Consider the following 15,515-nt stretch of genomic DNA (forward strand, 5'->3'; position numbering starts at 1 on the left):
TCAGACACACGGGAGACTTCCCGTTAGCTTCACACAGTGTATAAAGAGATGGGATAAATGTAGTGAGGGTGTTGCCTAGGAGTTAGCTCAGGCAATTTGGTGCCATTGTGTCACATGACCTCCTTGTGCTCTGCTTATGTATTGTGTGAGGGGCTAAGGGAATCCACTTCCCCCTCCCTCGCTGCAAGGGCTGGGGAGAGCAACCCAGGTGAAGGTGCCAGGTACTGCCTAACCGCTCTGCTTTAAATAAACCCCTTTGGCAAGCCAGCCAGTGTACTCGTCTGGCTGCCATCACTGTCTGAGCACCCTATGGCAAATCCCAGTATCCCATGGGGCCAGGCAGCCCACTATGCTTCACTCACACCTGGAGAACAGACACACACACACAAAGGCTAAAGGAATGGCTCAGGGTGGTAGTATGGGGAACTCAACCCAGCTCTCCTAAGTCTTTGGCTAGTGCTGTACCCACTGGACCTTCTTGCCTTGGTGGCCTCCTTACTTCCAGATAGCAGAGGCAACAAGTCTTGTTGTCCACCAGTGCAGAGCTGTGTATGAGGCCACGCTCTCTATCTCCGTGCTGTGCTGTCTGCTTCCTCGCAGCATGAAATTAGCCAAACGTCTCTGCTGATGTGAGAGCAAAGAGCTGGGGGAGGGGGTACTAAGAAGGGAGGAAAGGACTGAAAAACAATCCCTTTTATGCCTCCTTAGGAGACAAGACCTGAGAAACCATGAGAGGCTCAGAGCACAGCTGGTATCTGAACATCTACAGAGAGAGCCCCAGTCAGGCTCCTGCTGTCATGGGCTGGGCCCATTTGTCGTGTAACCTCTCCCATGTCTGCAGCAGCACTGAGGTTGCAGGAACAGTCACATTTGATATTTACACCAAAGACAATCCCTTTCCTTTCCAGGAAGTCACCAGCTCTGGCTGCTTGTTTAATTCCTTCCTTTTGTTTACCCTCAGTTGTGGGTTAGCAAGATACCTGGGGCTAACTAGAATGAGGTTTGCTCTGGATTGCATTAAATGATTCAGAGGTACATTACAAACAGAATCACAGCTAAAGGCCATTTTCATGTACAAGTGCTGCAGCGTTTGAGTTAAGGTGGTGTCGCTATTATCAGTTACCAAAGAAGAGAATCTTATTTGATTGTCACTGTGTACAGCACCTAGCGCAATGGAACTGCCATCCTGATTAGGATCTCAAGAAGCCTCTGTAATACAGGTAAATGTGATTGTCTCTTTTTAATTCCTAGCCACCCGAAAGGGCAAAAATTCTCAGCTAAGATTCAAATTGAAAACCCGATTGGAAGTCTGGAAATGTCTCATTCCCTCTGTAACCTTAACTCTGACCTGGCAGGTTTACTCTGTTTCTTGCAGGAAGCAGATCGTTTATAGGTCTTTTGGGACACTCCTGCTTCTTCTTCGCTGTCCCTGTGTTACACAATGATATCAAAGTGCCTTCAGAGTCTGATCTGCTGCAGCAGGTGGCACCAACATACAGCTGTATTCATGCACAGTTATAACCAGAGTACTGGCAGCGGGCCATGTCCAAGTATCCCTGGGCAGTTGTAACTGTCTCCTTAGGATGGGGGCTGTGATGTCACAGGCTGGGCATGCTGGAATTTGGACCAGTGGCTGGGTTTCCTGCCATGCCATCAGATGGATTCTAGAAGGCAAATGATCTGGCAGTGTTCAGCTTGGCAGGAGGTGGAGTCTGTTTGCTTTTGGCTCCACCTCCTTTGGCCTTGGAGGTACTAAACCTGCTGAGCTGGGTACAGGGGGAGCTGCAGGCTCAGGATCAGGGCCTGGGTCACATCTGAATGAGTGATAGTTTGGAAACAAGCTCTGTGATCTTCTGCCTTACCTGGTAGTGAGGTGGGGCCAGGCATAGAGGAAAAGACACCAAAGGGAATGAAATGCTCCTGGCCCTTAGCTGGTGTCTGACATGCTCATCCTGCAAGTACTGCCAGTGCACAGCAAGCCCCCCAGATCTTGTAACTCCTTCCCCTGAGAGGCTCTCTCACCCACTGCAAAAATGGCCCAGGGTTCTCTGCCAGGTCTCCTACCTCTGTCCTGAGACAAACTTGGTTCCTGTTGAATTGCAGGTGGGAGGGGAAGATCAGCGAGGGGAGGCTGCACCCCCTTCACACAGGGGGAGGGTATGGAGCGAGGTTCCGGTGTGCATCCCCTCAGCATTCCCATCCCACTATATTTGTGCCCAGCTGACACAGCTGTGCCACTTTCTGCCACGGGGGCCCAAGGACTCGTGCCAGCCCAACCCCCACCCAAAACAACCCTCACCTGAAAGAAGAGGCATGCACCCATACAGATGCACAAATGTATGCATAACAACATGCACACACAGACATGCACAGTTGCATGTACATGCACAAAGTCGCGCACACATGCAAACACACCCACACATGCAGGTACACGTACCAACACACAAAGACACAGAAAATTGCATGCAAACGAACATGCATGCATATGCAAACACACCCACACAAGCATGTACACATACAAGCATACACACAATGCACACATACACAAACCCATGGACACATGCACATGAGACGAGCCTCTTTCTGGTCCTTGGAAATCCTCAGCCACTGTCTGCAGAAGCTGCGAATCCTGGACCCAGCTGATGGAAGCATTGCATGCTGGGAATGGGGTGGGAAATGAGCCTTGCAGGCCATCTCCCTCTCACAGTAGATACAGAATGAATCCTGTTAAACTATTTTGCCTTTTGCAGGGCTGTGTTAGCTGCTCAGCGCTGGCCTCAGAGTGGCAGTGTGGCCTGGTGAGCAGAGCACTGCCCTGGGGAAACCTGGGAGCTAGCGCTAGCTGTGCTACTAGCCTGCTGGGGGAACTTAGGCAAGTCACTTCACCTCTCCCATGTGTGAGTTTCCCCCTCTGGGCCCCCTGTTTAAAACACTTTGGCTATGTTTACACTAGCCCAAAACTTTGAAATGGCCATGCAAATGGCTATTTCGAAGTTTACTAATGAAGCACTGAAATACATATTCAGCACTTCATTAGCATGCGGATGACCACAGCACTTCAAAATTGACGCGGCTCGCCGCGTCACTCGTCCAGACAGGGCTCCTTTTCAAAAGGACCCCGCCTACTTCAAAGTTCCCTTATTCCTATCCGCTCATAGGAATAAGGGGACTTCAAAGTAGGCGGGTTCTTTTCGAAAAGGAGCCCCCTCTGGACGAGCCGTGTCAATTTCAAAGTGCCGCAGCTGCCTGCATGCTAATGAGACGCTGAATATGTATTTCAGTGCTTCATTAGTAAACTTCGAAATGGCCATTTGCATGGCCATTTCGAAGTTTTTGGCTTGTGTACACATAGCCTTTCAAAGCTACTGATGGGAAGAGACAAGGCTTAGTACAAGGATGCAGGAGAATGGAGGGCCTGCTGAAATAGCCCTCTGCCGCACCATGCTGTGTCATCCTAAGCACTGGAGCTTCCAAACTTCCTAGCGGCACTGGGGTGAGAGGGATGTGTAACTACAAAGGAGCTCTGCCCGTCCCAGAAAGGCCCATCAGCTGGTGGAAGCTGTGATTAGAAGTGGCTGGTAAAGGTGTGCTGTATGGAGGAAGGTGCTGTTCTGGCTGAGTCATGGACCAATGGCTCCAGAGAGCTGGGTTCAAGGTTTGGTGCCTTGGGTAAGTCACATGAGTGTTCTGAGGGAAGAGATCATTCTCCCAGCAAGGGAGATTCTGCACTGCCAACTGACTGCACGTAGTTCTTGGCTTCTGTGCCAGTTGCCCTACCTCTGGAGCTTTAAATAAAAGCAGCTTTGTGTACTCAGTGGAGATCATCCTCTTGTGGTTACAGCAGGTGACAGGGAGGTCAGACTCCTGGGACCCATTCCTCTGCTGAGAGTAGAGGCCCTCGCTACACATGCTTCCATTTCCCCTCCATCAAATGCTGCGGTGGCATGGCTTTAGCGGTGATGGTTCATAAGATGCCCTGAGATCCTGTGCTGGCTGAGTACTTGGTTTGTTGTTGGGCTGTGTGAACAGAGAAAACAGCTACAACCTACGATTGCATGATTGTTACATAGGGTAGAACTCCTCTCTCTCACTCTGCACACACCCTTCCACCCACTCAATGCCTAGTGTTTGTAACCTGCCCGTCACCTTGGTATGTCATCTCCCACACCCCCATTCTGCTTCTTTGCCTGCACTGCTCCCCCAGTTTTGCCCCCACCCCAACCTTCTTCCTTGGACTTCCTTCTGCCCTCTGAGCCCCCTCTTCCCCACTCTGCCAGAGTGGGTGAGGTAGTTGAGGGTGGCATCATAAGAACAGCCAGACTGGGTTACGCCAATGGTCTAGGCCAATGCCGAACAGAGCAGGTCATCATCAAGTGATCCCTCTCCTGTCTCCCATTCCCAGCCTCTGACAGTCAAAGGCTAGGGACACTATTCCTGCCCATCCTGGCCAACAGACACTGATGCCCAACGTCCATGAATGTATCTCATTCCTTTTTGAATCCCATTATACTCTCAGTCTTCATGACATCCTCTGGCAAGGAGTTCCCTAGGCCAACCGTGCACTGCGTGGATTAAAACTTCCTTTTGTTAGTTCTAAACCTGCTACCCATTCTTTCATTGGGTGACTCCTAGTTTTTTTGTTACGTGAAGAAGTAAATCATTTTCCACACCAGTTGTGATTTTATAGACCTCTATAATATCCCCCTTCCCTTAGTCTCCTCTTTTCTAAGATGAAAAGTCCTAATCTTTTTAATCTCTTTTCATAGGGCACCCGTACCTAACCCATCATCATTCTTGTTGCCCTTTGCTGGACCTTTCCTGGTGCAGAGGGTCCCTTAGCAGTACTATGTTTGGGCCCCATCTTTCAAGAGGCTGGTCTCTAGCAGTGGATGGGAAGTCATGTGGTCAGCATGGAGGTGGCCCCTCACGCCAGCTGCCCTTGAGCATCTCCTGCACGTGTCGTGTCCCATGCAGGCCTTTGGAGCAGGTGCAAATCCAGGCCCACGTGGCTCATGGCAACTTTCCCCAGGGACATCCCTGGCATTCCGCAGCAGTGACTGGACACCAGTTACTGCCTGTCTCCAGATGGCAGAGGGAGCCCCATTGCGTGCCAGTGACCCAGAGAGCTGTGTAGCTGAGTCACCTCCTCTCAGGGAATCAGGCAGGTATTGCAGAGCCACCCATCTGGACACTGGACTGGCCCCTGGTTCCATTTCTCAGGGTCCTGGACAGCTGGTGGGGCGTCTGCAAACAGGAGAACTGGGCTCGAGTGGCTGGTGCAGGGAGGCAGGACTCTAGGGTTCTGTCCTTAGCGGGGAGTGCTCTCTGGTGGTTAAAGCGATGGCAGCCTGGGATCAGCCATGGCCTTGGCTGACCAAGACCTCGGGGTTTAAGTCTTATGGGAAAGATGGCAGCCCAGCACCCCCTAGTGCCACAGCTGGGTATTGAGTCAGCAGTGATTTAATGGGCCAGGCCTGAGCTGAGTGGCAGGTGCTCTTTCCCAGACCTTCCAGCCCAGGTAACAGCCTACCAGGGATGCCTGGCACTGCCTGTGGGAGGGGGCTGGCGATCCCTCTCCCTGGAGTGGCTGCCAGGTCCTGCCCCACATTGGGAGAGTGGCTGCAGGGCAGTGCTGTCGGGGCCTGGAGTGGAGGCTGTTGGCCACATCAGGCCCACATGGCTGCCTGCTGTGGAGAGGGAGCTGCAAACTGCAGTAGTAGAGTACTCCCCAATGGCAGAAGGGGCCACTGGGATCACCTGCTCTGCATCACAGGCCCTAGGGCTTCCCTGATTGTCCTGTGTGACCCAGAGCAGCTTGCACAGAACTGTTGCCAGGTGGCAAGGATGGATAGCCCATCTCGTCTTGGTTCCAGTGATCGGCAACCCAGCCAGCTGTAGCAGCCGCTGGGAACAAGGCCCTGGGAGGCTCCCTTTAGCCCCACACTCAGAGCCCCTTGTAGCAGCATGGAAGTACCCCAAAAGTTGCTTGAGTAAAAGTATACCTGTTGGGGGGGCATGTACTTAAGTACATGTCACCGGTGTCCCTCTGGAAAACGAGTGAAAACATGCGCGGACATGCACACACACTCATCTTTATAATACTCAAGCATCCAGACATGAAAGCAGCTGCACGTTTACTTGAGTAACTTTTTGGGTATTTTTCCCACCTCTGCCGGTGGGGAGTCATTCCAAGGGTGGGTTCCAAAGGCCAGTGATGTCAGGAAGAGACTTAGCATTGAGCCAGGACCCAGGACAGTAGAGAAAGCCACTCCTGATATTTTTCCCCACAGCCATTCCCCCCCAGATCATCCACCTCGGGTTTTTATTCCCTTCTAAACTGGGGCTGTAGCTCCTGATGCACCTGGGACAGTTGAAAGCAAGTTCTGGACTGTAGTTAGCTCTGTACTCCCCTGGAATAGATCCTTTCACCACCAGGCATTTGCACCAGCAAGATGTAAAACCCAGGTGGATCCCATGTCTCTTTCTGCTAGAAAAAGCCCCACGGCTGTGGCCAGGTGCCAGCTTGGTTCATTCTGTTCAGTCTTCCCCTGAAAAGTTCTTGGAGGGATTCAAGTGTTTTGCTTTACTTCCTGGGTTTAATGGGTGCTGTGCATTGTTAAGCAGCCCCTATGTTCTATCACTGCAGTGCGGGGGGAAGAGATGGCTGTTCTAGTGGCATGTAAAGCATTCAGCAATCCCTGTTGCCTTCCCGTGGGTTGGGAGGCAGGGTCCAGGGTCCCAGTGGCTTGAAATGCAGGTCCGGGAGAGAATTTGGGTGCAGGGGCAGATTCTTGCTTTGTGTTGGAGAGAAGGGCAGAGCTGAGTGTGTACGGAGAGGTTTAGTCTGAGGCATAGGTTGCTATCAAGGCAGCGAGTGGTCCACAGCTGTACCCTGCAGCAAAGCCAGGGTCTAATGACACGGCTGGTTCTTATGCAGCTGTTAATCAGGCTCTTATAATCCCACCTGCCCTGTATGTGGTTTTTGCAAGGGCAGTGCTGTGTGAGCTGTTCCCAGCCCTACCCACTCGGCAGGCACCTCATCTGGGGGTATCCCTCACCCTGGCAGTTCTGGAGACAGGGCAGTGAGTGCAGAGGAGCTGTGCAGGTAGGACCCTCCATTCCCTTCCTTCCACCATGTCCCCTGCCTCCCTGGCCCAGGACGCAGACCTGCTGTAGACACACCCTGTCCAGCCCACAGACACAGTGGGGCTGGGGGAGTGGGCTCCATTAAGCATACTGGGTGTTTAACACCTGTGTAATGTGAGACTCTGGCCCAGTCATTCTATCCCACAACTGCCCAGTGGGGAGAACTGGGGCTAGAACTAGGGCACCAGAGTCCTTGTGCTCTACCGTCATGAAAGGCTTCACCCTCCTGTTCCCCGGGGGTTGCCCTGGGACACTGTAGGCTGCAGACAGAAGGGGCTTGAAGGGGTGGTTTGATGTACTGCGGGGACCAGGCCAGATGTCAGTGTCCTCCAGAACTTACAGTCCATGGTGCAAAATCCAGGCCAGGCTTGAGGGCTGCCCAGTGGAGTGACCCTAGGCTGCAGAGGTTGCTGGCTGGGACTCAAGAGGTCCTGTTGAAGGCACAAAACCTGGCCCAGGCCTGACAGTTACCCTGGCCCAGGAGTGGGCAATAATTTGTGATGGGGAGGGGGCACTCCAGGAATTATGGAAAGTGGTCCAAGCCTCTGGACTCTTCCATGGAGTAGAATGCGGGGGGGGGGGGTCTGGATGGAGGTTGGGTGCAGAAGGGAGCCTGGGGTAAGGGACTGGGGTGCAGGATGTGGAGGGGGCAAGTTTGGATGCAGGAGGCAGTTGTGACCTGGGGCAGGGGGCTGGGGTGCAGGGTCCAGGAGGGGGTACAGGAGAGGAGTCTGACTTGGAGGAGGGGTGTAGCAGGGGTGTGGGATCTGGGAGGGAGTTGGGACTTGGGGTGCAGTCCTGGATGGGTGCAGATGTTTGTGCTTTGACCTGAGGCAGGGTCTGGGAGGTGGTACGGGTGCAGGAACGGGGGTGCGGAGGTTCAGGCTGTGACCTGGGCTGGAGTACAGGAGGAGAGTAGTGGGTTGGGGGGGGCGAAAGGCTGTGGGGTGCGATGTAAAGGCTCTGGAGAGGAAGTGTTTTCCTAGTTGGCTTCCTGTCCACAGCGTGGCAGGTCCCTCATGCCAGCTCCCTGCCTGTTGAATTCCCACACGCTGCTCAAAGCGGTTGGCTGCAGGGCTATGTTCTCTGTGCACACCGCACACTCCTTTGGGGGGCTACTTCACATGCTACTTCTGCCACAAGCACAGCCCATGCAGCTCTCATTGGCTGGTTTCCGGCCAATGGGAGCTGCGAGATCATGCTGGGGTGGGGACAGTGCAAGACACATCTCTGCGGCATGCAGAGAGCATATGGCCCCACAGCCAGCTGTTTTGAATGGCATGCAGGGGCATAGGTAGCAGGGAGCCAGCCTGAGGGACCTGCTGGGCCGCAGGCCAGTGGTGGGCCAGACCGAGCCCATGGGCTGTATTTTACCCACCCAACTCTAACCTCTGGCTGAGTTACTGACTCTCTCCAGTCATGGCTTAAAGGCCAAAGTTACAGAGCCTTCACCAGTTACACTAGTTTAAACCTGCAAGTGACCCTCACCCATGTTGCAGGGGAAGGTGAACCCCCCAGGGTCTTTGCCAGTCTGACCCCAAGGAAAATTCCTTCCCAACCCCATCTATGGCCAGAGCAGCCCATCCATAGGATGGTTGGAAGTGCTGCCATGGCCTTGTGCTTTGGAAGGCCCTGCAGCAGCCACCCCTGCCATCCAATGGATGGGACCCATGGGACCCAGCACCGCATGGGGGATTATCGGGGGGCCTGTCATGGGGCAGCATCTGAGGTCAGCTCCCCCCACCCCTGCACTCACCATGGGAGTAGGCACAATCCAGCAGCCTGCTGTGCTCTGCCGTCCTCTCCCACCTGCTGTGCTCTGCTTCACGGCAGCAGTGGCAAGCAGATTGTCCCACCCCTGGCTCCAGCCCATCCCCCAGCGATGGGGAAGAAGAGGGGCCACCACTGCAGTGGATATGGGGGGTGACCCCTGCCCTGCACCAGCCCCCCCAGGGAATCACTGGGCACTGTCACCTGGGGAAGGGGTGCAATGGAGGCAGAGCAGAGGTATGAAGAGGTGGAGCCAGGGCCTGGGGGAGTTGCCCTGTCCCCCCTGTCAGGATGGTGCTGAGTCCTGTCCCCCCCATTGGGATGGTGCTAAATATGGCAATCAGTTAAATCCCGAGCATGTGGGCAAGACCCCAGGCAGACCCTGGGAATGAATTTTCTGCAGTAACTCAGAGCCCCCAGCTGGTGCCCTAACCCCAGCATGGAGGAGTTTTGCTGCTGGCCACATCCCAGGGCACACAGCTCCCCCCAACCCCCACCCCCACCCCAGTCCTCCCAGGAATTCAGGCATGAAGCCTGGTCACTTTATTGCCTCCACAGCTCTCTCGCAAGGCTGCTCCTGCCCCTCATCCCTCTCGATTAGAGCCTTTGCCGAACTCAGAGCCAGAACTTGCTGAAGGACAATTTATAGTCACTGGTTCATGGGTCCACACGGGTGCTTATCCTACCCAGTTCTCCCCGTCTAGTAATTATACCTCTGATGTGTTCATAGAGAGTGGCCAGATCTCCCCTGGGCCTTCCTCTGATGAGGCTAAGCCAGCTGAACTCTTTTAGACCCATCACAGCCCCCAGCCCTCCCTCCTGCAAGGCTCAGGGTGCTGGGAGTTCCTCCTCTCCCAGGGTCTTTCACAGCCATTACTCTGCAGCACCCTTCTGTGTTCTGCGTTGCCTTTGACAACAAGCTACAGCTGGGCCAACTGAGACCTGCCGCATTCCTGCCTCACCTGAACCTGGCCTGCCCTGTTAGCTTCCTCTGGATGAGGAGGTCCAGGGCTTGACGCAGGACCAGAACTTGGTAGCACATCTGGCCAGCACACCACCCCACGTCTGGCCCGCACCAAGCATCCCTGTACCAGGAGCTGGCAGTTGTGGGGTGCCTGTTTCAACACAGGACTGGCTGTGGAGGGTGTGGGGGCTCTTGGGAGAGGGAGTCTTTGTACAGCAGAGCTGTGAAATCCTTATCCTCACCTGCCTAGGAGTGAGAAACCCTATCAGGAACCCGCCCTGCTGTAATCCAGCCCTCTCCTGGCTGGGGCCAGCATTTCACTACCATTGCCTGAGCACGCTGGAAACTGCAGCCCCTTCACTGGGCTAATGCAACATCTTCTAGGCCAGGGGTGTCCAACCTTTCTTCATCCAGGGCCACATGGTAATTTTTTACATGTTCGGGAGCCGAACACAAAATAGCCCCAAACCCACCCCCAGGCTTAAACCCCTCACAGCGCCAAACCAAACTGCCCTGCCCCCAGCCTTAGACCCTCTGCAGCCCCAAACCATCCCCTGCCCACCCCCATGCTTAATCCCCTTCACAGCCCCAGCCCCCCTCCTCCCCCCAACTTCTCCAAACCCAAGATTAATTTATCCAGGAGATACATGTACTATGGCAGCTCCATGCTCTGGCCGCCGGGGCTCTACTGTGGGCCCCACGCCCCAGCTGGGTCTCTGCCCCTGGGGCCAGCTGCAGCTCCATGCTCCAGGCACCAGGGTTCTGCCACAGGCCCCAGCCAGAGCTTTGCCTCCGGGGCCAGTGTCAGCTCTGTGCTCGGGCCACCAGGGATCTGTGGTGGGCCCTGTACCCCAGCTGCTGGGGCCCGGTGGCAACTGACCATGTGGCAGCCAGCCTTTTAAAAATGGTACCACTGCCAGCTCCAGGGGCTGGATAAAAAGGCTCTGCAGGCCAGATTCTGGCCCACAGACCACCTGTTGGACACCGCTGACCTAGGCAGTAACCCAAGTTCAGGATCCCCCCTGCCCAGCCTTCTGCAGTGCTGGTCCCTCCGTGGCACTGGGGCAGTTCTGCACTTCTATGCCACAGGTGGTTATGGCTGCAAAAGGCTATAGGAGTTGGGGTGGGTCCCATGGCTGCAAAAGGCTATAGGAGTTGGGGTGGGTCCCACAGCTGCAACAGGCACCCACAATGCCAGGTGGTTGCAAGAAATGCAAACACGGTGCCCTGTTAGAGGCAGAGTGTGCATGCCCCCAGAGGTGCTAGTACCCCTCTGCTCGTCCCTGGTGAGGTCGCAGCTGGAGGCTGTTAGCCAGTTTGGGTCACCAACATACAGAAAGGGTGGAGAGCAGGGGTCAGCAACCTTTCCGAGGCGGGGAGCCGAAAATTGACCTTTTGACCTCTATGTCTATCATATCCCCTGTCCCTTAGTCTCCTCTTTCCTTTCTCCTCTTTGACTCTTCCCAAACATGATTGTAATGGGGATTGTTCCTAGGCTGCTTTAAGGTTGTTTTGTTCCTTTCCTTCGTGGGGCCTTGCTGCACAGGTAGATGGGGGATGGGGTGGCAGGGCTCATTTGAAGGTGGGTTGGGCCTGTGGGAGAAGGGAAGCTGTGAGGGGTGTGGTGGGGAGGGCTGGTGGTGTGGGGTGCATAGTGGAGTGATGCATGGGGTACAGGAGGGTGAATATGAGGGGAGAGGATTTCCTCACCGGGGGGAGCCAGGGCTGGTCTGTGAGCTCCAGAGTGGCAGCTAGGCCCATAGCTGCAGCGGCCTGGATGCCCAGCACTCGCTCCATCAGGGCTTAAACCTGGCCTAAGGCAGCGGGCTGGGTCCTGCACAGCCAGGATTGCCGTGTCGCTTGCCAGATGATCCCACAACCAGAGGGTCTTGCGGAGCTTGGAGTGAGGCTGAGAGAGAGGGGCTGCTTGCTGAGTTCATTTGCCAGGGACACTGAGGAACCAAGATCACATCAGAGGGCTTAAACAGGAGTCTCCAGCCTGGAGAACGGGGTTGGCAGATCTGGGTTCTATTCCCAGCTCTTTTATTGTCCTGCCGGGTGACCTGGGGCAAGTCACTGCCCTGCCCTGTGCCTCAGTTTCCCCAGTCAAATGGGGGTGGTGATACGCCCCTCCCTAAAGGTTTCATTCATGTCTGTAAAGCTCTGTGAGATCCCTGTCTCCACAGAAGGGCCGAGTGTCTTAACTGCTCTGATCCCTAGAGAGGCGAAGAGAGAGAGAGATACTGTGATTAATTGGCCAGGCTTGTCTGTTTTGTTCCCCTCCCTGCTGCAGCCCAAATCGAAGTGATCCCATGTAAGATCTGTGGGGACAAGTCTTCAGGGATTCACTATGGCGTCATCACCTGTGAAGGATGCAAGGTGAGCAGTATGGGCTGTGGCCAGTCCTGGCAGGTGTTATGAGTTGGGAGTTCTCACCCCAGAGATCCAGAGGCCGATGGCCTTGGTTTACACCTCTTTGGCATGATCCCTGTGCTCAGCAGAGATCAGCACAGTGCCAGGGCAGGGGTTTCCAAGTGAGCTTACTCCAGCTAGACACTGACTCCCATGGAAGGTCACAGTTTAGCTTTCCTGCTAGGAGTGCTGTATGGCACAAGTTGGAGACACTGGCTGAGCTGCCTGGGGACAGATCACATGGCACCTCCCTGGCTGTGGTCACCACTCTCACTGGCACACATCTGGGTCCCTTGGAAAACCCCTGGTCCAGTCACTCCCCAGGCAGGTAGAGACCACCTGCAGGATCCTTCCCCCTATGTTCAATGGGCCTCCTTCCCGCACAGGGCTTTTTCCGGAGAAGCCAGCAGAATAACGCCAGCTACTCCTGCTCCCGCCAGAGGAATTGCCTGATCGACCGGACCAACCGGAACCGGTGCCAGCACTGCCGCCTACAGAAATGTCTGGCGCTGGGCATGTCGCGTGATGGTGAGTCACCTTCCAGGGGGTTGGCTGGTGGGTTGCAGGCTGAGCTGCTCAGTGGGAAATAGTTATGCTCTAGTTATAGGGCTGGAAGCTGGGAGCCAGAACTCTGAAGACCTTGGGCAAGTCATGGTCTGTTTCAGCTGTAAGCTCCCTGGAGTGGTCCTAGGGGCATGTGTAACCACAAACAGGCAGACTTGTACCTGGGAACTCTGGAGCTTAGTGCATGAACCTCTACAGTCTGAGCTAAAAGCCAGCTGACACAGCGATATGCTCCTTCTGTGTGCACAGCCCCTACCACAGTGGGGCCCTGATCCCAGCGGGGGCCTTGCTTGCTGCTGCATTGCCAATGGAAGGAAGGGAAAATGCCAACATGGGAATGTACCAAAAGAATCCCCCCAGCCCTGGAGCCCCAGGGCAGTCCCTGCCTCCTCCTGCTCCTTTGACCCCTGCCTGGGGTGGTGGAGTTGTGCTTAATCCACCAGCTCTGCTTTGTTCTCTCCAGCGGTGAAGTTCGGCCGCATGTCCAAGAAGCAGCGGGACAGCCTGTATGCAGAGGTACAAAAGCACCAGCAGAACCAGGAACAGAACGGTGTCTCCAAGGATGACGGTGAGGCCCTGGCGCGGGTCTACCACACCAGTGTGAGCAGTGGGGTCTCGGACCTGGATGACATCTCCCCACTTTCAGAGGGGCTCCTCTTTGACTTCCCCCTCACCCCCGATGGAGGCAACACCTACTACAACCTCGACCTCTTGACCTCAGCCCAGCCCTCTCCCGACCAGTCCAGCATGGACATCAGCGATGCCAAGCTTGTCAAGCAGGAGTCCGTATATGAACTGATGCTCGAGCCCAGCTTCTTTGCCCGCAGCACCCTGGAGGGCAGCCAGCTCACCTCGGATATTTCCATGCTGGAGATCGGTCAGTACCCACCCCCAGGCCCCAGTCATAAGAGGAGGCATGAGGTGAATTTGACAAGGCTCAGCCCAACCACCCATAGGAAAGGTTTACCCCTTGACCTTCAGTGTTGAAAGCACAGTCCTCCACCCCTTAAGCTAAAGGAGCATTTCTGCCAGCTGGGAGCAGTAGTAGGCTATTATCTCAAGTGAGCCCACCCCTAAACCGGGGAGGCGGGGCTAAACGCTGAAAGCAGAAGATGACATGGGGACTCCCAGCCTTTGGTCCTACTCTCTTCAGGAACTTCCTGCGATCCCCTCCCTGTAAGTCTTATGCCCACCAGCAGTGCCCCTGGGAGAGTGTGTCCATGCAGGGCTATTGCAGCCCTGCTACAAAGATGGAGGCTGGAGAAAAGGATTTAAGACTGGCCTGCAGCCCCTCTACCTGGGCAGGAAAGAGGCAGGAAAGTTCTTTGGGGGATAGGGCAGCTGTGGCAGGAAACATCCTCTCCCAGCCCCACCAGAACTGGTCAGCAGCCCTGGAAAACAGTCCCTCAAACACAGCTCCTAATGTCCTTGAAACCAGGGCTCCCTGTGAACTGAGTGCTTGGGCTACCCAGGAGAGATTCAGGTGCTGCCCAGCTGATTAGCAGAGTGCCCACAGTCACCCACAGCCAGCAGCCTGTGTTTCTGTTGGTGGTGCACAGTGGCACATGCCTCAGTGCACACAACAAAATTTATTCTGCCCAAGGATGGAAAAATTAGAGTGAACACTGCTTGAGACTCACACCCATGCCCCACACCCTGATGATCTGCAGTGCAGCCCAGACCCCACTGCCTGAGTTCCAGCTTGCTCCCAACACAAAAATGCTGGGCCAAACCCCCAAGCAACTGGGAACTCTGCAGCAAGGACCAATCCTCCCGCTCTGAGAACACAAGACCCTTCAGATGAATCCCCACTGGCACTGTAGGGCCTAGGACACATTGCTGGATCAGTTCTGACTCCAGCCAGAGAAGGCAGTGGCACATCTAGACATGTGACAGCTCATCACATCACATCCATGGCTGAGAGGCCATGCTGACACGGCACCAGGAGCCCTGGGGCTGCCTACACACTGCATTAGTCCCTGGGGCTGCCGTGTCCACCCTGTAGGGGTCAAGACCCGGTCTCTCAGGCCCTGAGTCTCAGCAGCGCTTTGTGCTTGCTCTGGCAGAGCGGATTGCACAAAACGTGGTCAAGTCCCACCTGGAGACCTGTCAGTACACGACAGAGGAGCTGAAGAGGCTAGCATGGATGCTGTACAGCCAGGAGGAGATCAGGAGCTTGCAGAACAAGGTAATTTGCCCATTGCAGAGGGTCCGTACCTCACCGCCCATGTGACAGATACCCAACTCCTGGCACTAAACTCTGCTGGGTCAGGGAGCACCTATGGGAGCTCCTTATGGGACACCCCCATCTCAGGGCACCTGTTGCATCATATTGGGAGCCTGGAAGGAGGATGGCAGCTTTCCCACTCCAGAGGGGTGCAGCCCAGTTAGCAGCAGCTAGCTGGGTTTGGGGAGGTAGCAGTGTTCCCTGTAAGCTGAACACTTGGATGGCCACTCAGGAGAGACTCAAATGCTGCCCAGATGCTTAGCGAAGCATCCACAGCCTCCCACAGCTGGCAGTGTGTTTCTATTGGTCGTGCACATCTGCACGTGACAATTTTTTCTCCACACATGGATGGAAAAAATTAGAGGGAACCTGGTGTGGACCCTGGGCTGTGGGGTGTGAACCCTACCCTAGTGTGCCCCAAGGAGGCTTGGC

The 15,515-nt window shown here is 55.0% G+C and overlaps 1 protein-coding gene across 2 annotated transcripts in view; it reads left to right on the plus strand.

Moving 5' to 3' along the window:
• The window catches only part of LOC142002259 (nuclear receptor ROR-beta-like), a 43,115-nt gene that overhangs the window by 16,074 nt on the left and 11,526 nt on the right, over positions 1 to 15,515 (plus strand). For both annotated transcript variants that reach the window (XM_074978230.1, XM_074978229.1), the window contains exons 2-5: positions 12,174 to 12,259; positions 12,679 to 12,820; positions 13,320 to 13,733; positions 14,923 to 15,044. In XM_074978230.1, the coding sequence (XP_074834331.1) occupies positions 12,174 to 12,259; positions 12,679 to 12,820; positions 13,320 to 13,733; positions 14,923 to 15,044 (764 nt within the window). The remainder of the gene's footprint in view (positions 1 to 12,173; positions 12,260 to 12,678; positions 12,821 to 13,319; positions 13,734 to 14,922; positions 15,045 to 15,515) is intronic.

The sequence above is a fragment of the Carettochelys insculpta genome, chromosome 27 (assembly GCF_033958435.1).
Source record: "Carettochelys insculpta isolate YL-2023 chromosome 27, ASM3395843v1, whole genome shotgun sequence".
NCBI classification, from domain to species: Eukaryota; Metazoa; Chordata; order Testudines; family Carettochelyidae; genus Carettochelys; species Carettochelys insculpta.